The 16,822-nt window shown below is 41.8% G+C and overlaps 1 protein-coding gene across 1 annotated transcript in view; it reads right to left on the bottom strand.

Annotated features, from left to right (window-relative positions):
• Positions 1–16,822, bottom strand: part of mmp17a (matrix metallopeptidase 17a) — a 140,879-nt gene that overhangs the window by 49,272 nt on the left and 74,785 nt on the right. The window contains exons 2-3 of the mRNA XM_033645963.2: positions 11,621–11,753; positions 8,950–9,085 (exon numbers count right to left, since the gene is read on the bottom strand). Coding sequence (XP_033501854.1) covers positions 8,950–9,085; positions 11,621–11,753 — 269 coding nt within the window. The remainder of the gene's footprint in view (positions 1–8,949; positions 9,086–11,620; positions 11,754–16,822) is intronic.

Raw genomic sequence — 16,822 nt, 5'->3', positions numbered from 1 at the left:
CAACAATACAGGGACCTTGGAGCTGAATGACGGTACAGGATACAATAGAAGGCAAAAGGTGTAAGACTGAGTGTATAGTGGATGTCTTTGAATGTATAACTGTGAATATGGTGATCTTCCTCCTCACAGATTAGTTAGGCACCAGAATATTACAGTAAATATGCATCTAATAAAGAAGCAAGCAAGGAATACGTTTTCCACATTAAACTAAATACCTGTTTTGTTTTGGGTTTTTTTAAAAAAAGCTTTCATTAAATTACACCCTAACTCTCCTGAGGCTGCGGTTCTGTATAGAATATCAATGCTTTATGCCGTTTTACTGATAAACTACACCATATGGCAACCTCTTAAAATGTGACTGAATCTGACATCAACAAATAATCCACAAGTGTTTAGAATAAAGGCACAATAAATTTACCATCTGTTTCTTGGCAGGAGCTCCAGGCTGAAAAGACATCTACAAAAGACCCAAGGTCTGTACTGTATATCTCAAATTTCCAGTAAAACTTCTTTGTGCACCAATGTGAGAACTACAAGTAGAACTGGACTGAAAGACAGCTCGCCTTGTTTCACAGAGACAAGTGGGGCCAAGCTCAAGGTACCGTAAGGCGTGTGATGGGCAGTAGTAGGCTGGCAGTAGCGGGATGGAGAGAAGCAGAGAGTAAGAGCAGGCCGGTGATGAGAAAAAGAAAAATGTTCCAGTCATAAAACAGCAGATCTCTTCACAGCAGTGTGCATGCCGCTTCCCCTGAAGCAGATGTCGACTCTGTACAGCAGTTTCCTTGCAGAGCGAGGCTGGATTGCTGCCACTCGGTTTTCCAGGTCAGCTGAGACCTTACGGGAGCCCCCATGCAATCATATCGTGACCCCCAAGAAATGTCTGTATCTCTGACTGAAAGCCTCCAGTGGGTGGATGTGGGGGATTATTTCAACAAGGCAATGCCATGGGGACAAAGTCACCAGGTAATTTGATATCAATAAGCCATAACCATCCTGCACCCGGTGACAAGTGATTCATCCCTCTGAACTCATCCCTCTTGCTGTCTGATCTGTTCTTTCTGCCGCTGCAAACCAGTGAGGATGAACCAGTCTGGGAAATACTTTTATATTGGATGATTCTGCAGCTCACGATTTACTCCCAGTGTAATCTCTATAAACAGATATCTGTGTATGTATGCAATACCTGTAGGCAATGGGATCAAGATTTTGGTATTGGAAGTTTCTGGTGTCTGTTTGTGCTCTGTTTGTAGGCTGAGTAGGACTGACAAAACAGTCTGTGTAGAGTGCAAAAGAGGAGTAATACATTGGCTGGAATGCAATCTCTGAGCCCATACCGCTAGATATAGATAACATTTTATAGAGATTAGCCAAAATGAGCAGCACACAGAGGAGGAATTCTTGGACTGGATACACTGGATCTCCCAAAATATTGCCAGCTGCCTCCAGAAGCTTTGTCGATGTCAAACGATAGCCAATGGGATCCTAGACTGCACCTGATGCCAATGTTCAGTGCCAACAGAGGAAGTAATTTTTCCTTTGCCTAGCAGGGAAAAAAGTTGGGATATGAAAACCAGGGTGACTTTCATGTTTTACCGTAACCACGACCTTAACCAAGTGTTCTAGTTGCTGAACCTTAATCCCACCTTCATCACAGTTTCTTTGACAGAAGCAAAATCCAATCCTATCCAAACATACTGTAGCTGCCCAGCACATATAATGTACAAATGAATAATTACCAGTAAACAACATTGCCGATGAACTTGTAACAAGAGTCTATCAGGCAGCTCTGTGAGGCTTTACTGAGGCACAGTGGCGCTCTGAGCTAAATGTTAACATGCTCACAATTACAATGCTAGTCTGAGTGGGCAGAAGTTCGCTGCATAGATCAGCCTCTCATTGGGCGGAACGAGCCACCCGCTGAAGTCCTGCCCTACCACCTCCGGTTGTGTAACAGTTTTCAACCGTTTTCATCACGTCCTTTACTAACTTTTGCAGTGTTGGATCTTGCGGGGATGTAGCCATTTTTCTGCCATGGTTCGCGTCCTGTAGGCGATATTTTTGTGGGCGTGTTACACCAAAACCTGTTTCCCCCCAGCAATATTTTTGCAAGCGCACTGTTGCTGTGGCACCGCCCAGAACGATTGTGATTGGTTGAAAGAAATACAAGCAGCCGGGGCGTTTTTTCTCCAATCTCAAAGTGAGAGTCGGCCCAGCCAGACCTTTCTTTTCTTGAGAAAGGTCTTGTCAGCGAGACTATTACAATGCTAACTTGTGATGTTGAGCAGGTATAACATTCACCATCTCTACCAGTTTAGGGTGTGAGCATGCTAACATTTGCTAATTACCACTAAGCTAGCCCAGTCACCAGAAGAAAATACTATGTTTTTGCAAACCATGGATATGTTACAATTGTATGTGTCATATGCATCATATCAACGTTTCTTAAGGGATGTTATATATGAACTGACCTTATCAGGAGATGGAGGGTATGGTTAACACCTAGGCGAGGTGGCTGCCAAGCTGCAGACTACTGTATACCACTTTTCAAGACCAACAAACAGAAATACTGGTTGTTTATCAGCTATTATACAACAAGTAGTTCCGACCAAGCAATCTGATATAATAAATATTACTCCGCCATTTCCATGACAACATTGTAACTGCCAGAGCAAAACAAAAAGGCTACAAAAGTGCTACAAATGGATTGTTTTGTTGTTAATTTTGATCTACATAGTGGACTTAGTATGATGAATGGTTGGAAGAAGATGAGGCTGCTGCTGCTGTTGCTTTGGTACATTCTGGACACACACATGCTCTATATGTGTTCATGTATATGACCTAAAATCTATGGGAAAAATATTATATAGCCTAACAGGTAAATATAAGCCCACTGGATGTTAACATTTATCACACTAAATTATTTAAAACATTTTTTGTTTTTTATTTCAAATGACCTGAAAAGCTGATTGGCAAAAAATCTACCTTAAAGTGTTGCGCAAGTGCCTTGGTCCTGAACGCATCACTGATGTGCCACGTTAAAGCACACCCTCTCGTGTCACATTGCTTAATTAATCACCACAAGTTTTTAGCCACCAACATAGGTGTTTTTTAGGGACATGTCCTGTGTTTCCAGTGGGTATAGTGTCATGAAAAGCGTTTGTTTTTACCAAGACATTGCTGCATTTCCAGCCCAGATTGTGCCACCAACTAAAGCTGTTTTAAGCCAAAACGTGATCTTGTCTTAACCAAGGGTTTTTGGCCCTCAACCTAACTACATGTAACCACAGTGCTGTTGAAATGTTAAGTTTCAATGCATCTGCCACGTAATAAACTGAAAATGTAAAACATCCACTGTTTGCAAAAACATACAATGCCAACTAACACACATTAACACACATTACAGCTGAGGCTGATGGGAATTAGTCATTAGTTTTGCAGATAATATAAAGAAAAATCTTAAATATCTTAAATCTTAAATTAAAGTATTGGACTGATTCCAACTATTGTATTACAATATTAGTGTCTGTGGTTTGAGGTCAGAAATGTCCAGTAGTGTTCTGTCCAGTGATAAAGTTAGAATGAACCACTCATCATTACAAATGAATAACAACAATCAAAATTTCTAGTAATAAACATTATGCAGATACAATATATAGCATTTTTCTAATACATCATTTTTACTTTCCTCTGTGTCTTTCATGCCGAATCTGACAAAAAAAAAAAAAAAAACTTCTTTGAGTGTTTTTTCCTCTCAGAATACAAAGACTGTAAAAATAGGATTTTTAGATCTCAAACATTTCTCTGGATCAGTAACAAAGCAGACAGATACATGTCTTTGTTTCTCTTCGAAAGGAGCCCAACTCAACATTACACAACTCGTCTTCATCCTCCCGCCTCATCATCTTCACCATCTCCTCTCAGTCCGAGCTCTACTTTATTTATGTCCTGCTTTTGCAGTAACTACCGCAGCCCCCTCACTTCCTCATGCTCCCAGAGCCATCCCATCGTTCCTGCTTATCGACCCGCTTCTTCAATCCTCCAGTGCCCTGATGTCCTGCTTTCCCTCCGCACCTCGCTTCATTTTGCTGTTCTTCTCTCCTACCTTAGATCTATTAGCCTCCTCAGGTCATCATTCCACTGCAGGAAGCTTCGACCCATATGGCCCCTGTGCCAATTCTCCTTAACTTTTGGCTGGAGTGGCTAAAATAAAGTCTTTCCTCAGGTACATACATACTTGTCCACCAAACAGATTAATGCTGCCTCTGTCTCATGTGCATTCTCAGTACTCTGAACCAAATTTACTTTCTTGATAAACAATATCTCAGCATCACATATTCTGAAAGCATAACCAAGACTTTAACAGCCTACCTGTCTGTTTCAGTGTGTTCCTGCTGTCAGGTACACAGTGCAGCTCCTGGCAAAGCAACACCCCACCGAGCTGAGATGCCGTGCTCACCTGTCAGCAGTAAACACCTTGCTCCTCATCTAAACTAAAGTAATTTAACCACTTACGCTTGTAAAAAATAGCTCAAGAATGAAACAAAAAGATGATAGTACAGCCGTACTGAGAAGAGCAGCATTGAATGCTGTGGTTATTATACAACACAGAATCAACTTCACTCTAGATTTCTTGTTTTTGTCAGGTTACTGTTTATGTGTTTACCAGAAGGTGTCATTTGAATGCCTACGTTTGATGCATCCTGCAGCTTTTAGCTCTCCTACTGTGTAATCGTAACATTTAGCAGCTTGTTTTTCTTTCAAACGTAATTACAAATTTTGCAAAACTGGCTGAGCAAACAAAATCCAATACAAGCTAAAAGAGCTTGGTGTTGGGATAAACTATGAGGGGGCAACAGAACAACTGTCTATGTGTGTGCAGACATTTGTGGCTGAAATACACTGCAAAGCACATGTCAACTGTCAACTTGATTTTCAACAAGACTAACGATTTATACTTCTGTGTCAAATCAATGCTGTACCTATGGCATAGGCTCTGCGTCAACATAGAGCCTACACTGTACCCTACGCCGTAGCCTGACATGCACCTAGCCTAGAAATGTAACTACACATCACGGCGACGCAGACCTCCTGTCTATTTTTGCAAGCTGAAACCATTTCCCTCAGTGGAAACAAAGCTTTTATTTACTTTAATTTTACAGATAAGAAAATAAATTGTGTAGACAATAAAGCCTCCACATAAATAGCTTTTTAAGTCTTGTGTGTGATTTATCCTGGCTTCATAAGAGTAGAGGAAAACTCAGCTAGCTGCTAGGCTAATTTGTACAATGTAAAATGCCATAGGCTTGTGCTAATAACATTAGCATGTTATATCTGTTTGGAAAACTTGTTTAGTATGAGACAGTTAGGCGTGACAGGGCTCCTAGGAAGACAGCTTTGCCCATGCTGATTGAACTAGGGTTACAATACTTTAACGTTCGTTCTATCTCATATAGGCTCCGCCCTCTACTCGACCCTTTGGGTACAGTGGGTGGTGCTTTAGCTCAGCCACACTGAACCTGACCCGCTAAAGGTTAGTCAGTATAGCCCACCTGCTTCTTTGTAACCTGCCCTACTGTGCTATGATTGTTTGGTACTCATCATGTTGATGTGCAAAGATTGGACAGAATCAGGGTTAAGGCAAAGACGTCAGAGTTAGGGCTAGCACTAGCCAATCACAGCACAGTAGGGTGGGACTAGATTTGGAAAAATCCCATGCAAGTTTCAACTTCAGGCAGGAGGCAGAGGCGCCCTGAAGCTGGGAAGCCACAGAGATACAAGAAGCCTGCCATGGAGCTCTGGGGCAGCTCCATCAGCTTCCTAGCGGGCCAAATCTGTAGCTGCAACGGCAATCTGCTGCGAAAGTTTCAGTGTCTTGTCAATTTTCTTTTCTATATTACTTAAGTAATAGCCTTGTATCACTGCTAGACAAGCTGACAGACACACACACACAAAAGCAGACAGACAGACAGAGGATTAGCTGTAGTGTTAATAGAAAAGAGCAGAGGAGCAGAATTGTGTTTTAGTCTGCTAAATCCCCCCTGCAGCTTGTTGAAAAATTACATTTTTGTTTTTACAGAGAAAGTAAAGTACCGAAAAAAGGTATTGCTGGGTACCGTTAAAGAATTCCAGGTACCGCAACTGGTACAGGTATCGGTTCAAATATGAGCGGTATGCAACCCCTCCCAGTGACTGTAAAATACACCACTTCAATTGGTGATAATAACTGATAATCACACCATTAAACAAGTTAGTTCAAGATGGACTCCTCTCATCAGCAACAACTCTGCTGCCTGAAATCTGGGAGAGGTCAGTGCCCAGGAATGGGCAAAGACAGAAGTGAGGAGATTTTATCACAAGTTGTGATAAGACTGTCATGACTTGAGTCTGATGGCTGCCTGACTGAGAAGCACTGACCCTGAACATACACCTCTCACCAGCAGGGAGACTGAGAATATGGGAAAGCTAACCTCACGTGGAACTGGGGGTGTATTTGTATCGTTCATATCTTCTTCTGCATGTGCTTGTGTGCATATGTGTTTGTATGTACTGTGCCAATGTGTAGGCTTGTTGTGTACGCATGTGTTACACAAGCACATATTAAACAGACTGGCCCGACACACCAGCTTAGCTCATCCCCGTGCTGAATCACCCCTGGTAGCGCGTGTGAATCAGCACCAGCAAACCATATGTTTCACTGCCTCTTCCTCTGCTGTCTAACACTAAGCTGTATCCCTGACAGATGGTCCAGCTGCACTTAACATGACCGTTTTATTTCACCATGTACAGTATAAACTGTAGAATGACTCCGTGACGAAGGCTTTTATCTCTTTAGGAATCACACAAATGTTGTCGGAGCAGAGTCGCATAGACCTGAAGATGCAATTACCGTCTGTGTGCGAAAACCATTCCATGCATTTCATGCTCTTCCTCTGAGCCAAAATTGATGCAAAAACCAAAAGACTAACACCTTGAGGAACAGTCACCTAATGTAATCTACCAAAGTGTGCACAGATGGAGGAGGAAATTGAGAAAATGTGATGGCTTATGACTTTTACCTCCATGTATAGAACTCACGTGGTGTACCGAGTTGGACAGAATTGTGTTAGGCTGAATCAACCTGGCCTCATCAGACACAGATTGACACAGATACTAAAATACAATCACTGAAAAAATGTTGAACATTATCATACAAAACTGAATTGTATCCTAATTTTAGTTTGTGCCATCCATCTCAGTAGGATGTATTTTAATCGACTCAACAGTCTTATCTATGTGAAGCACCTTTTGGCATTCACCACTGCCTGTAAAAGGTGAAAGGTCTTGACATTTTATTTACTGACGTGTAACTATAGACAAGAGCAACTCAACTTCCGTGATATCTGCCCCGCAATAGGGTGGCTCACCGACTATTTTCTAATTTCACAATAGAAAATAAAGTCGATTTACAATGGGAATTGTACTGCAGAGTGTGAAGCGGTCGGGATGACAGTCAGCACCTCCAAATCTGAAGCCATGGTTCTCTGCCGGAAACTGGTGGATTGTCCCCTTGGGGTTGGGAGAGAGTTACTGCCTCAAGCGAGTTCAAGTATCTTGGGGTCTTGTTCACAAGGGAGGGCAAAATGAAGCATGAGATGGATCGGCAGCTTAGTGCGGCTTCTGCAGTGATGCGAAAGAGGAAGCTGAGCTGGAAGGCAAAACTTTCGATTTACTGGTCCACCTACGTCCCAACCCTCACCTATGGTCAGGAGCTGTGGGTAGTGACTGAAAGAATGAGATCGCAGATACAACGGCTGAAATGGGCTTAGCCTTAGAGATAGGGTAAGGAGCTCGGACATCCGGAGGGAGCTCGGAGTAGAGCCCCTGCTCCTTCGCATCAAAAGGGGTCAGTTGAGGTGGTTCTGGCATCTGATCAGGATGCCTCCCGGGCGCCTCCCGTTAGAGGTGTTCCAGGCATGTCTCACTGGTAGAAGACCCTGGGGCAGACCCAGAACACTCTGGAGTGATTCCATATCTCATCTGGCCCGGGAAAGCAATGGGGTCCCCCAGGAGGAGCCGGAAAGCATTGCTGGGGAGAGGGACACCCAGGGTGCTTTACTTGGCCTGCTGCCCCCACGACCCGGCCGCGGATAAGCAGATGAAAATGGATGGATGGAATGGGAATTTCTGTTAATGTTAATGTTGTCCTAGATAAAGCTCTACCTACATCTGACCTGCATGGGGTTGGTTTGACTGGATTGCCTCTTGGCAAGTATGAATGAGGACAGCAAATGTAGTCCTCAGTTATATATTCTCATAAATATTATTAATGTTTCTTCATTTACTGCCCCCGGCCTTCTGTCGTACTGCCAAAGTTGCCCCCAGGAATAGCAAGTTGAGTATCCTTGCCATAGACCATATAAAAAAAATGGATGTAGCCACTATGATGTCATCCACTGGTTTGTGGGCTCCCGTTCTGAAGCCCTGAGTCTGGCATTTTGGTCATTGCCATCTTGGCTTTTTGGAACCAGAGGGGACCATACTTGGACGTTAGGCTGTAGCTGTGGAGGAGTAAGGGGTGGATATGCTGAGAGCCCCAGGACACGATCCACAGACCTGTCTATCACTCAAAGACGCCATGGTCTTAATTAGGTATAACTTTAAGCCTTAATAAAATGTAAACAGGCAAGTTAAATAAAAAGATCCCTCTACAATTGTCATAAATGGGTAAATAAGCTATAAAGACCAGATCTGCGTTTTGTGGCTGTAAACATTTATTTCTGCTGTAAAATGGGGCATTTTAATATGGACGTCAATGAGGATTGACTCGCCTTTGAAGCCAGCCACAAGGAGCTATTAGAGGAACTGCGGTTTTGTGTATTTCCACGTTGGCTTCATTTTTCAGCCTCGGAGGTCACCGCTCGGCTGTAACCTTCTAGTGTCTAGCAGACTGTGTATTTCATGTATCCCTACCTCCAGGACAGATGCCTCTTACTCCATTTGTTCTGAGGGTTCAAGCCTCGTTTCTTGCGGCCCGTTGTCACCTCCACCTCAGAAACATCTGGCAGAGAACATCTGGGCGTTTTCATGAGACCCAGTGTGGCTTGATCTGAAAAAGAGAGGAGAGGTAATTGTGATACGGACTAATGGAGGTACATTAATTAAACATAAATACACTGTAAATATAAGTGTGTTCCTTTAGTTTTATGACAGCTGGAACACTAAGTTACATAACGCATGAATACATTTTATGGTTAACACAAACACACCGTGCAAAGAACGTATAAAGTGGAAGACATCCACCACTACGGTTCAACATCTGTTTGCTAAGTAGCTATAACTCATACTCTATGTGCTCTTATGCATACATATGTGCATGTACAGGTGGTTATGAGTGTCTGCTCAGGTCATAAATCATAGATGCTCTGTACGATACTCTCTCACATGGACAATCACACTCTCTCCCACTGGGGCCATAAATTATACTTGCTCACACACATGCTGCCTTGTATTTTCTTAAAACTACACCACCACACAGTACCACGCTTTCTATCCTCCACAGTCTTATGTGGGATGGAGTAGTGGTGTGTGTGATAAAGAATGATATTGTCTGTGGAGGAGAATTGTGGTGTGTGTGTGTGTGTGTGTGTGTGTGTGTGTGTGAAGCTGACAGTATATGCAAGACATGGTGTACAAGAGAATAGTAGAGGGTATACTAATCAATATACTGCTATTCTGCTTTACACATACCACCACTATCAATCATACAGTATGCAGTGCTGTCATTCTACTGTGTGTGTGTATGTGTGTTTGTGACAGCATGTATGATTTATGTGTACAAGGTATCTCAAGGTGTGTAGACATCTATGAAATCAAATTCAACCCAATACAAAAAGCTGAATTACATTTCTCCTCTCTAATGTCCAATGGTTGTGTCGGAATGAGTGACTCAACTCAGAGGCAGTTTCTAAAGCCATATTGTGTTTTTGTTGTTTAAATCGGAATACTGTAGTTGACCAAAGAAAATCCTGGTTGACTGAAATTCTACCTATTCTTCAACTAATCGACTTGTCAATGGGGGAAAAAAAGAATATGCACGTTATCTCAACTAAATCGGCCACATTGCACTGAGTGCGTGTCCACCAAGGTGTTAGTATTTTCCTGGGGCCAGGGTTGCAATGGGACTCAGGAGAACCACATATTGACTTTGCTGTGCTGATTGCTGCACATTTGACGTTTCTTTTCTGGTCACTGAGAGTTAAAAAATGTTTTACTTTGGGTAAAATTATGCGCTTGTCACTGTCATTTTTTAGCTGCATGTCCAATCATAGTTTAGGAGGAGCTGAACGAATACCATAAAAATCAACTGTCAGATCATGACTGTAGGTGCTTAACAACAACAACAAAAACAACAACGGAGGAGAAGCTTGATGGAGGAGAAATTAAAACTGCTGGCCACATAGACCAGCAGGCCTGTCCTCTCTCCCTCCTTGCTTCAGCCTTTCCTTCATACAGAGCAAGTACTCAACCCTGTGCCAACATCTTTACTACCGCATATTTTCTACGTGATAGCAACCAGACACAATCAAAGCTGAGACTAGAATTACCGCCTTGTGTCCTTGAACCAGTCAAGAGACCATTTACATCCAGGTCTGTCCAGAGTCATACAGTATGTAGCCATGACAGTTGACAACGCTTCACATAGGCTTCACATGTGCAAAGAAGCTACATATTATAAAACACTGATGCTTCACACACATCTTAAACCCGACAGATTAGTGTCAACAATTCAGTATATGACCAAATGTCTCCCCGTCTGTTCCTGAGTTATGGCATTAAATAATGGCCAGAAAATTATGAGGTCACAGTGAGATTGACTTTTGACCTCTGGGATGGAATATAAAATGCCATCCAATCATCACTTTATCTTATTTGACATTTGTGTGAATCTTTTTATTATTTTTTTGTCAAAATAAGCATATGGATTCTTGAGTTTTGGCCAAAAACATGTTTTGTGAGGCCGAGTTGACCTTGACCTTTGACCACCAAATTCTAATCAGTTCGTCATTGAGTCCAAGTGGACGTTTGTGCCAAATGTAAGAAAATTCCCTCAAGGCCTTCTTGAGATTCACGAAAATTAGACAAACACAAGGTCACAACAACCTTGACCTTTGACCACCAAAATCTAATCAGTTCAAGTCCAAGTAGATGTTTGTGTCGAATTTGACTAAATTCCCTTAAGGTGCTCTTGAGATATTGTGTTCATGAGAATGGGGCAGATGGACAGATAACTCCAGCCAGCTATCACCAGTGCGGAGGCACAAAAACTCTGTGACCTCAAAGCCCTCTGGCGCTCCAAGCTGGCTATTTCAGAGGAGCGCCTGGCAAGAAAAAACACTTTGATGGACACACAAACTTATGAGAGTAACACCAGCAATTTTCCAACCAGTGAGAATTTGGTTGGACAAGAGCATATCGACCAACCCTTCGACAAACAACCAGAAGATGTCAGCCCTATTGGATTGCATTATATTGTAAAGTATACCTTACATTTTCTTTCCTCTCACATCCTGTAGTAAACAAAGTAAACATACACACAGTGCCTCCATCCATCCAAAGTGCCAACTCACACAGAGCCACATACCTAAGACTCCCGTCTCCTTCAGGCCTCCGTACTTCTGCATGGCTTTGATGGCCTTGGTCAGGGCCTCCTTGGTCTGTAGCTGACCAGTCACTGGGTCAGGAGGCGGGAGGTAGCCAAACTTACTCAGCCAGTCCTGGAAGGGAAACAGTAGACAGAGTTCAAGAGTCCTCGCAGGCATTTCAAGGACTTTAAGTACCCCAAAGCAGCTGAGAAGGTCTGACACCTGTTCGTGTTTACTGTCTGGATACTGTGTCTCTGTACACACACTGGTGTGCACATTCAGGTTAAGTGAGAGCTTTTTGTCTGAATGCAACAGTTTTCACATATTTCCTCGAATCACAGTGAGCACAATCCAAAACCCATCACTGCTCAACACAAAGTGAATCGAAAAAGATCATTTTCACAGCAGATATTTGAACATGTCATGGAAAGGAGAGGCAAAGCACTTGTGTAACTGATAACATTCATAATGGCTGCATTTCATTCAAGTGTTCTAGTTCTGGGACCCTTGTACTGTAAATTTTGGCTCACTGCTCTTGGCTTACTGGGACACTTAAGTAGAACACAGCTATAATTACCATTATTAGTAACACCTGCTCTTTTCCTCTTATGACAAGGTAAGTCTATGATGTTATCCGATATTGTATGTCAATTAAACCATGCTTTCCAATGACTTACTTACACATATAGACATTGAACAAAATCCTAACACGCGATGAGGTTAAAAAAGTACGTAATAACTAATATCACAAATAGATTTTCTGCATTTGGGGGAAAAAGTTGGGGGAAATGGAGGAAGACACTCATGATCTATTTGTGATCTCAGTAGGTCTTGTTTTACAGCAGACATTTTGATGTGTGCTCCTAGAAAAAGTGTAGGCGTTAACATTAATGATGGCTCTGTGCTATCCAAGCATCCCAGTAAGATCATTAATTTTATTATTTGCACCTGTGCTTCTCTCTCTGTGACATGTCAGAATGTCTTCTGTTAAAAAAGGCCACATTCATCAGTTTCCTCCTCAGATTCTGATTAGAGTTGGATTGATTTTACAACTTGCAAATGTTGTGTTGGACTGTTTCATGACTGTTTCATGTATGAACACAAACAATTAAGCATTGTCAATTTACCTCCACTAAAAGTGCTTGTTTTTGCAACGGACAAACCGTTGACAGAGAGCCTACGGCGTAGATACGGCGTTGATTCTACACAGAAATATAAATTCTGCCTCATTTTGCTGTCTCAGTCTACAGCAGGAAATGGCACAAAATAACGCATGACCAGAGCATGTGAGCAGAGCGGACTGGGTGAAAATTTCCACTCCTCGCTCGCAGACCTGTCACTTTGCGCTGCTCGTCCGCTCCGCTTGGTTCTGCGCATTCTTCGCTCCACTCCGCTCCACTCCATCATAAATTTTATCCTGCTCCACTTGCTCACCACTCCGCTCAAAAAAACTGCGTCGTACTACCCTAACCTGTAATCTTCTATTCACAAATAAAACATGAGCTTGGTAGATTCTCCGGGGAAGCCCTCTCCCCTCTCCCCTCTCCCCGCAGTTAGGGACTGTTCTCCACGGTACCGCTGCTTCTCTTCTCAGTTTCTTTTCTTAAGTACACAGTAAACTCCATAGTTCTGAAAGAAAATAGTGTGGGTGTGCGCAGGTGCAAAGATGCATTCTGGGTGGGGCATGAGCGACTGGAGCGAAATTGGAGCGAGAGATAAGGCTCCGCTCCACCTTTTAAAAAAAATAGCCGCTCCTCGCTCAACACAAAATCCTCCCGCTCCCCGCTCCGCTCACATGCTCTGCACATGACACATTCGCGAGTCACTTGGGGTCCATTCAAAATGGACCTATGACCATCTTTTGGACCCCGACTCACCAGTTCGGGACCACTGTTTTAGATAACACTAAGCTAGCCTTTCTGTACTCAAACATAACAAGTTCTTCCTGTCACTCCTCTCTCCAACTCTCACTAAGGTTTCAACCAGAGTTTTCTTGTAACAAGTAGCCTACCTCTTACAAGACTTCAGAAAGACACTTCTCCTTAAGCAAGACTTGGTCACAATAACAGACCAGCGAAGGTAAGGAAAACCATTATTGTAACACGATGGAACGTAATATAATCAGACACTTGTAATAACAATCTGAGCATGTCAGCAGCAAAAAACAAGCACTTTAAGTGTAAGTAAATCACAGCCAAATGTCCCAGGTGGTTACACTGCAGCGTGGTTCACTGCTGCTGGCTGCAACACTGTCTCTCAATACTGGACCAGTTTCAAAGATTGTTGTCTCCATTAATCTGGCACAGAAAATGTGGAAAATAGGATTAAGCCTGACAAATATTGAAGTTTCCCGTTAAGTTGTGTTGAAAAAGTTTGTGCTGAAGAGCCCTTCCTTTGGCTGCCAATACAGTCTGGGATATTTTATTCATACTCAAGTTGTGTCAGTTTGATAATGAAAACTATTAGTTTCCTGACAGATTAATTTTCATTTCGAGTCAATTATTATAAAAAAACAATCTCTCTTTCTTTCTGTCTTGCTGTCTCTTGTTCTCTCTGTCTTCCAACTATCTCATCTCCACCCCTCCATGATCTGAAAGCCAGTCTGACACATTAGCTTTCTAATGGCTTTTTGATCAGCACTCATCAGAGACGAGTGACACAGATCGATAGGGAGGCGACTGTTGTTGACTGACAACACTGGGAAAATTCCATTAACTTAATAATTGACTTCAGTTTTTAAAAAGCTGTCCACTGACATTTAATTTTTGCCTCCTCATTCATGGCTTTGCTTAACAGAAACGGGAAAAAGAGAGAAAGACACTTTCTGAGTTTACCAGAGTAAAGTTCTTGTTTATTGTACGCCCAATGTATGAGCACTGAATCATATTATATCTCTGATGTCTACAAAATAACTACTCCCTGTGTTTATACACACCATCTTTTATTTTAATGTGCTGATAAATGTCAGGAAGTGAGGCCTCTTTTCATTTACTAATAAAACTGAAGTAACTGTCTATGTGATGATGTGCTTTTAGCATCTGCGCGCATGCCAACCTGGCTTAAAGGTGGATGAGGGCAGGTTTATGACTGAGACATATTTTAAGTATAGGCTACCATCAAACATCCAGCGGCTGAAGGAGCAGCAAGATGAGAAAGAAATCAAGAAAATTAATGATGAAACAAAATGTGGTAGTTGTGGTAGAGTTGGAAAGATGTAAAGAAACCGCTGACTCCGAGGTCTGAACTGCATCAAAGGCTCGGGCTGATACAGTTGTCATGTTGTATATGTGTGGTCTGGGTCAATGGCATTGGGATTCTGGGACGGTTTATGCTGAGCTGGAGGGTCTAGCTAAGCACTTTAAGGTTCAAAAGCCACCTGGCCCACTTTTCAGTGACTGAATATGTCAGCATACTGAACGTTTTGGCAGGATGTAAAGAGAAAATAATGATATCAGGCAGTATTGATCCCTGTTGGGAAATTTCCACGTCAGTCTTTTCCCGTCCACAGGGTAAGATAGAGAAAAACACCCCTGCAGCTGCTATATAGACGAATCCACTGACTGCTTTATGTATTGGCAAGTCATATCCTGCGTTTCATGTGTCACATATTTTTCTTTTTACTTTCAGTGCGTACTATAGCTACCCTTTCAAAGTGTGCACTGTTGCCTGGAGTATGCATTCAGTTGAGACATACTACTTCATCATAACATTGTGCCTTGAACTTTGACCCTCTTGCTCATATATTTGTCGCAGTCTGTATTGCGAAACTTTAACCCTTGTGCCATTTTTGACCATTTTTTTAATGATTTGAATCATTTTCACAGATGCAAATTAGTGGTATATGATACACACTGGCATGTAAAGGGTTAATATTTGATTAAATAATAATTTCAATTGATTAAAATTAAAGGAATGAAACAAAAAACCTTGGAGGAATTGATTAAAAAATTCACAATTTTACCAGGGGCAGGGTGGCATGACAATTTTTTTGTCATAGGAGGAAATCAAAAGACTTTTATTAAAATCTGACATTGCACTCAAAAATAAAAAATAATGCACCAAAATCAATGTTGTGGGTTATGATTGAACCTTGTAGTGATTTGAGCCTTTTTCACAAATGCAAATTAGTGGTATATGATAACACTGGCATGTAAAGGGTTAATATTTGATTAAATAATGATTTAAATCAATTAAAACTATATTAATAAAAAAGAATGAAATGAAAAACCCTGGAGGAATTGATCACAACTTTTAAAAAAAATGCAACACATATGGTCCTTGGACAATTTTGTAGTCATAATGAATAGGAAACAAAGATACAACAAAACGCCATTCACCAAGCTTGCCAGAGATGGAGGTCCCCCAGAGAGTTCTCCTGTGTTTCTTAATGTTTTCTTCTATGCAGAAATAGACAGCTTGCATTCAAAAGTCTGCATATTGTAGGTAGATGCTGCCGCAGTAATGCCTGACTTGTTGACTTCCACTTCTTCCCCATAGTTGTGTATAGATTCAGCATCTCGCTCAAGCACCAGCTTTCTGACACTTGAACCCAGCCCCTTTAGTGGTAGCTAGTTTTCAATTCACAACCCTGCTACTGCTAAATAAAAAATATTTCTTACTGTATGTCATCCAGAAAAGAACAACATTGATTTCACATCACCTTGGGTCTGCATATCCAAAAATCTGACTCAGTACCTGACACAAATGCAAAATGAAGAAGAAAAAATGAGAAATACCACACAACCACACAAGGTTTGTATGTCTAAGAGGACCTTTTGACAACAATTGAGCAATTTCTGCACACACATTGGTGCTGAAACCACTATGAGAGAATCAATCACAAGTGCTCTGTTTGTCAGTTTTTAAAGCAGCAAAGAGGCAAAGCATTATGTGCTGTACCTTTCAAACACAGAGGAAATTCAAGGTGCTTCACATGAGGCATAGAAAAGCATTGGAACTTTAAGGACATAGTGAATGGAAAATAATGAGTTAAAGTGAGTTGAAATGAAATTACATAAAAATACAAACCAGCAAAAAACAGAGCAAAGAATAGCGTTTGAGTGCAGCAGAATATAAAACAGTCTAGATAGCTTGGTATGGAATAGAATCAGACTGGGTGTAATCCATATGAAAGACTATTATAAGTCAGATATATATTTATCAGGACTGTACATAGTGGCATCCCGTATCCAACGCAATGT

Source organism: Epinephelus lanceolatus, chromosome 19 (assembly GCF_041903045.1).
Source record: "Epinephelus lanceolatus isolate andai-2023 chromosome 19, ASM4190304v1, whole genome shotgun sequence".
Classification (NCBI taxonomy): domain Eukaryota; kingdom Metazoa; phylum Chordata; class Actinopteri; order Perciformes; family Serranidae; genus Epinephelus; species Epinephelus lanceolatus.
This window is presented reverse-complemented; position numbering and strand designations above follow the sequence as displayed.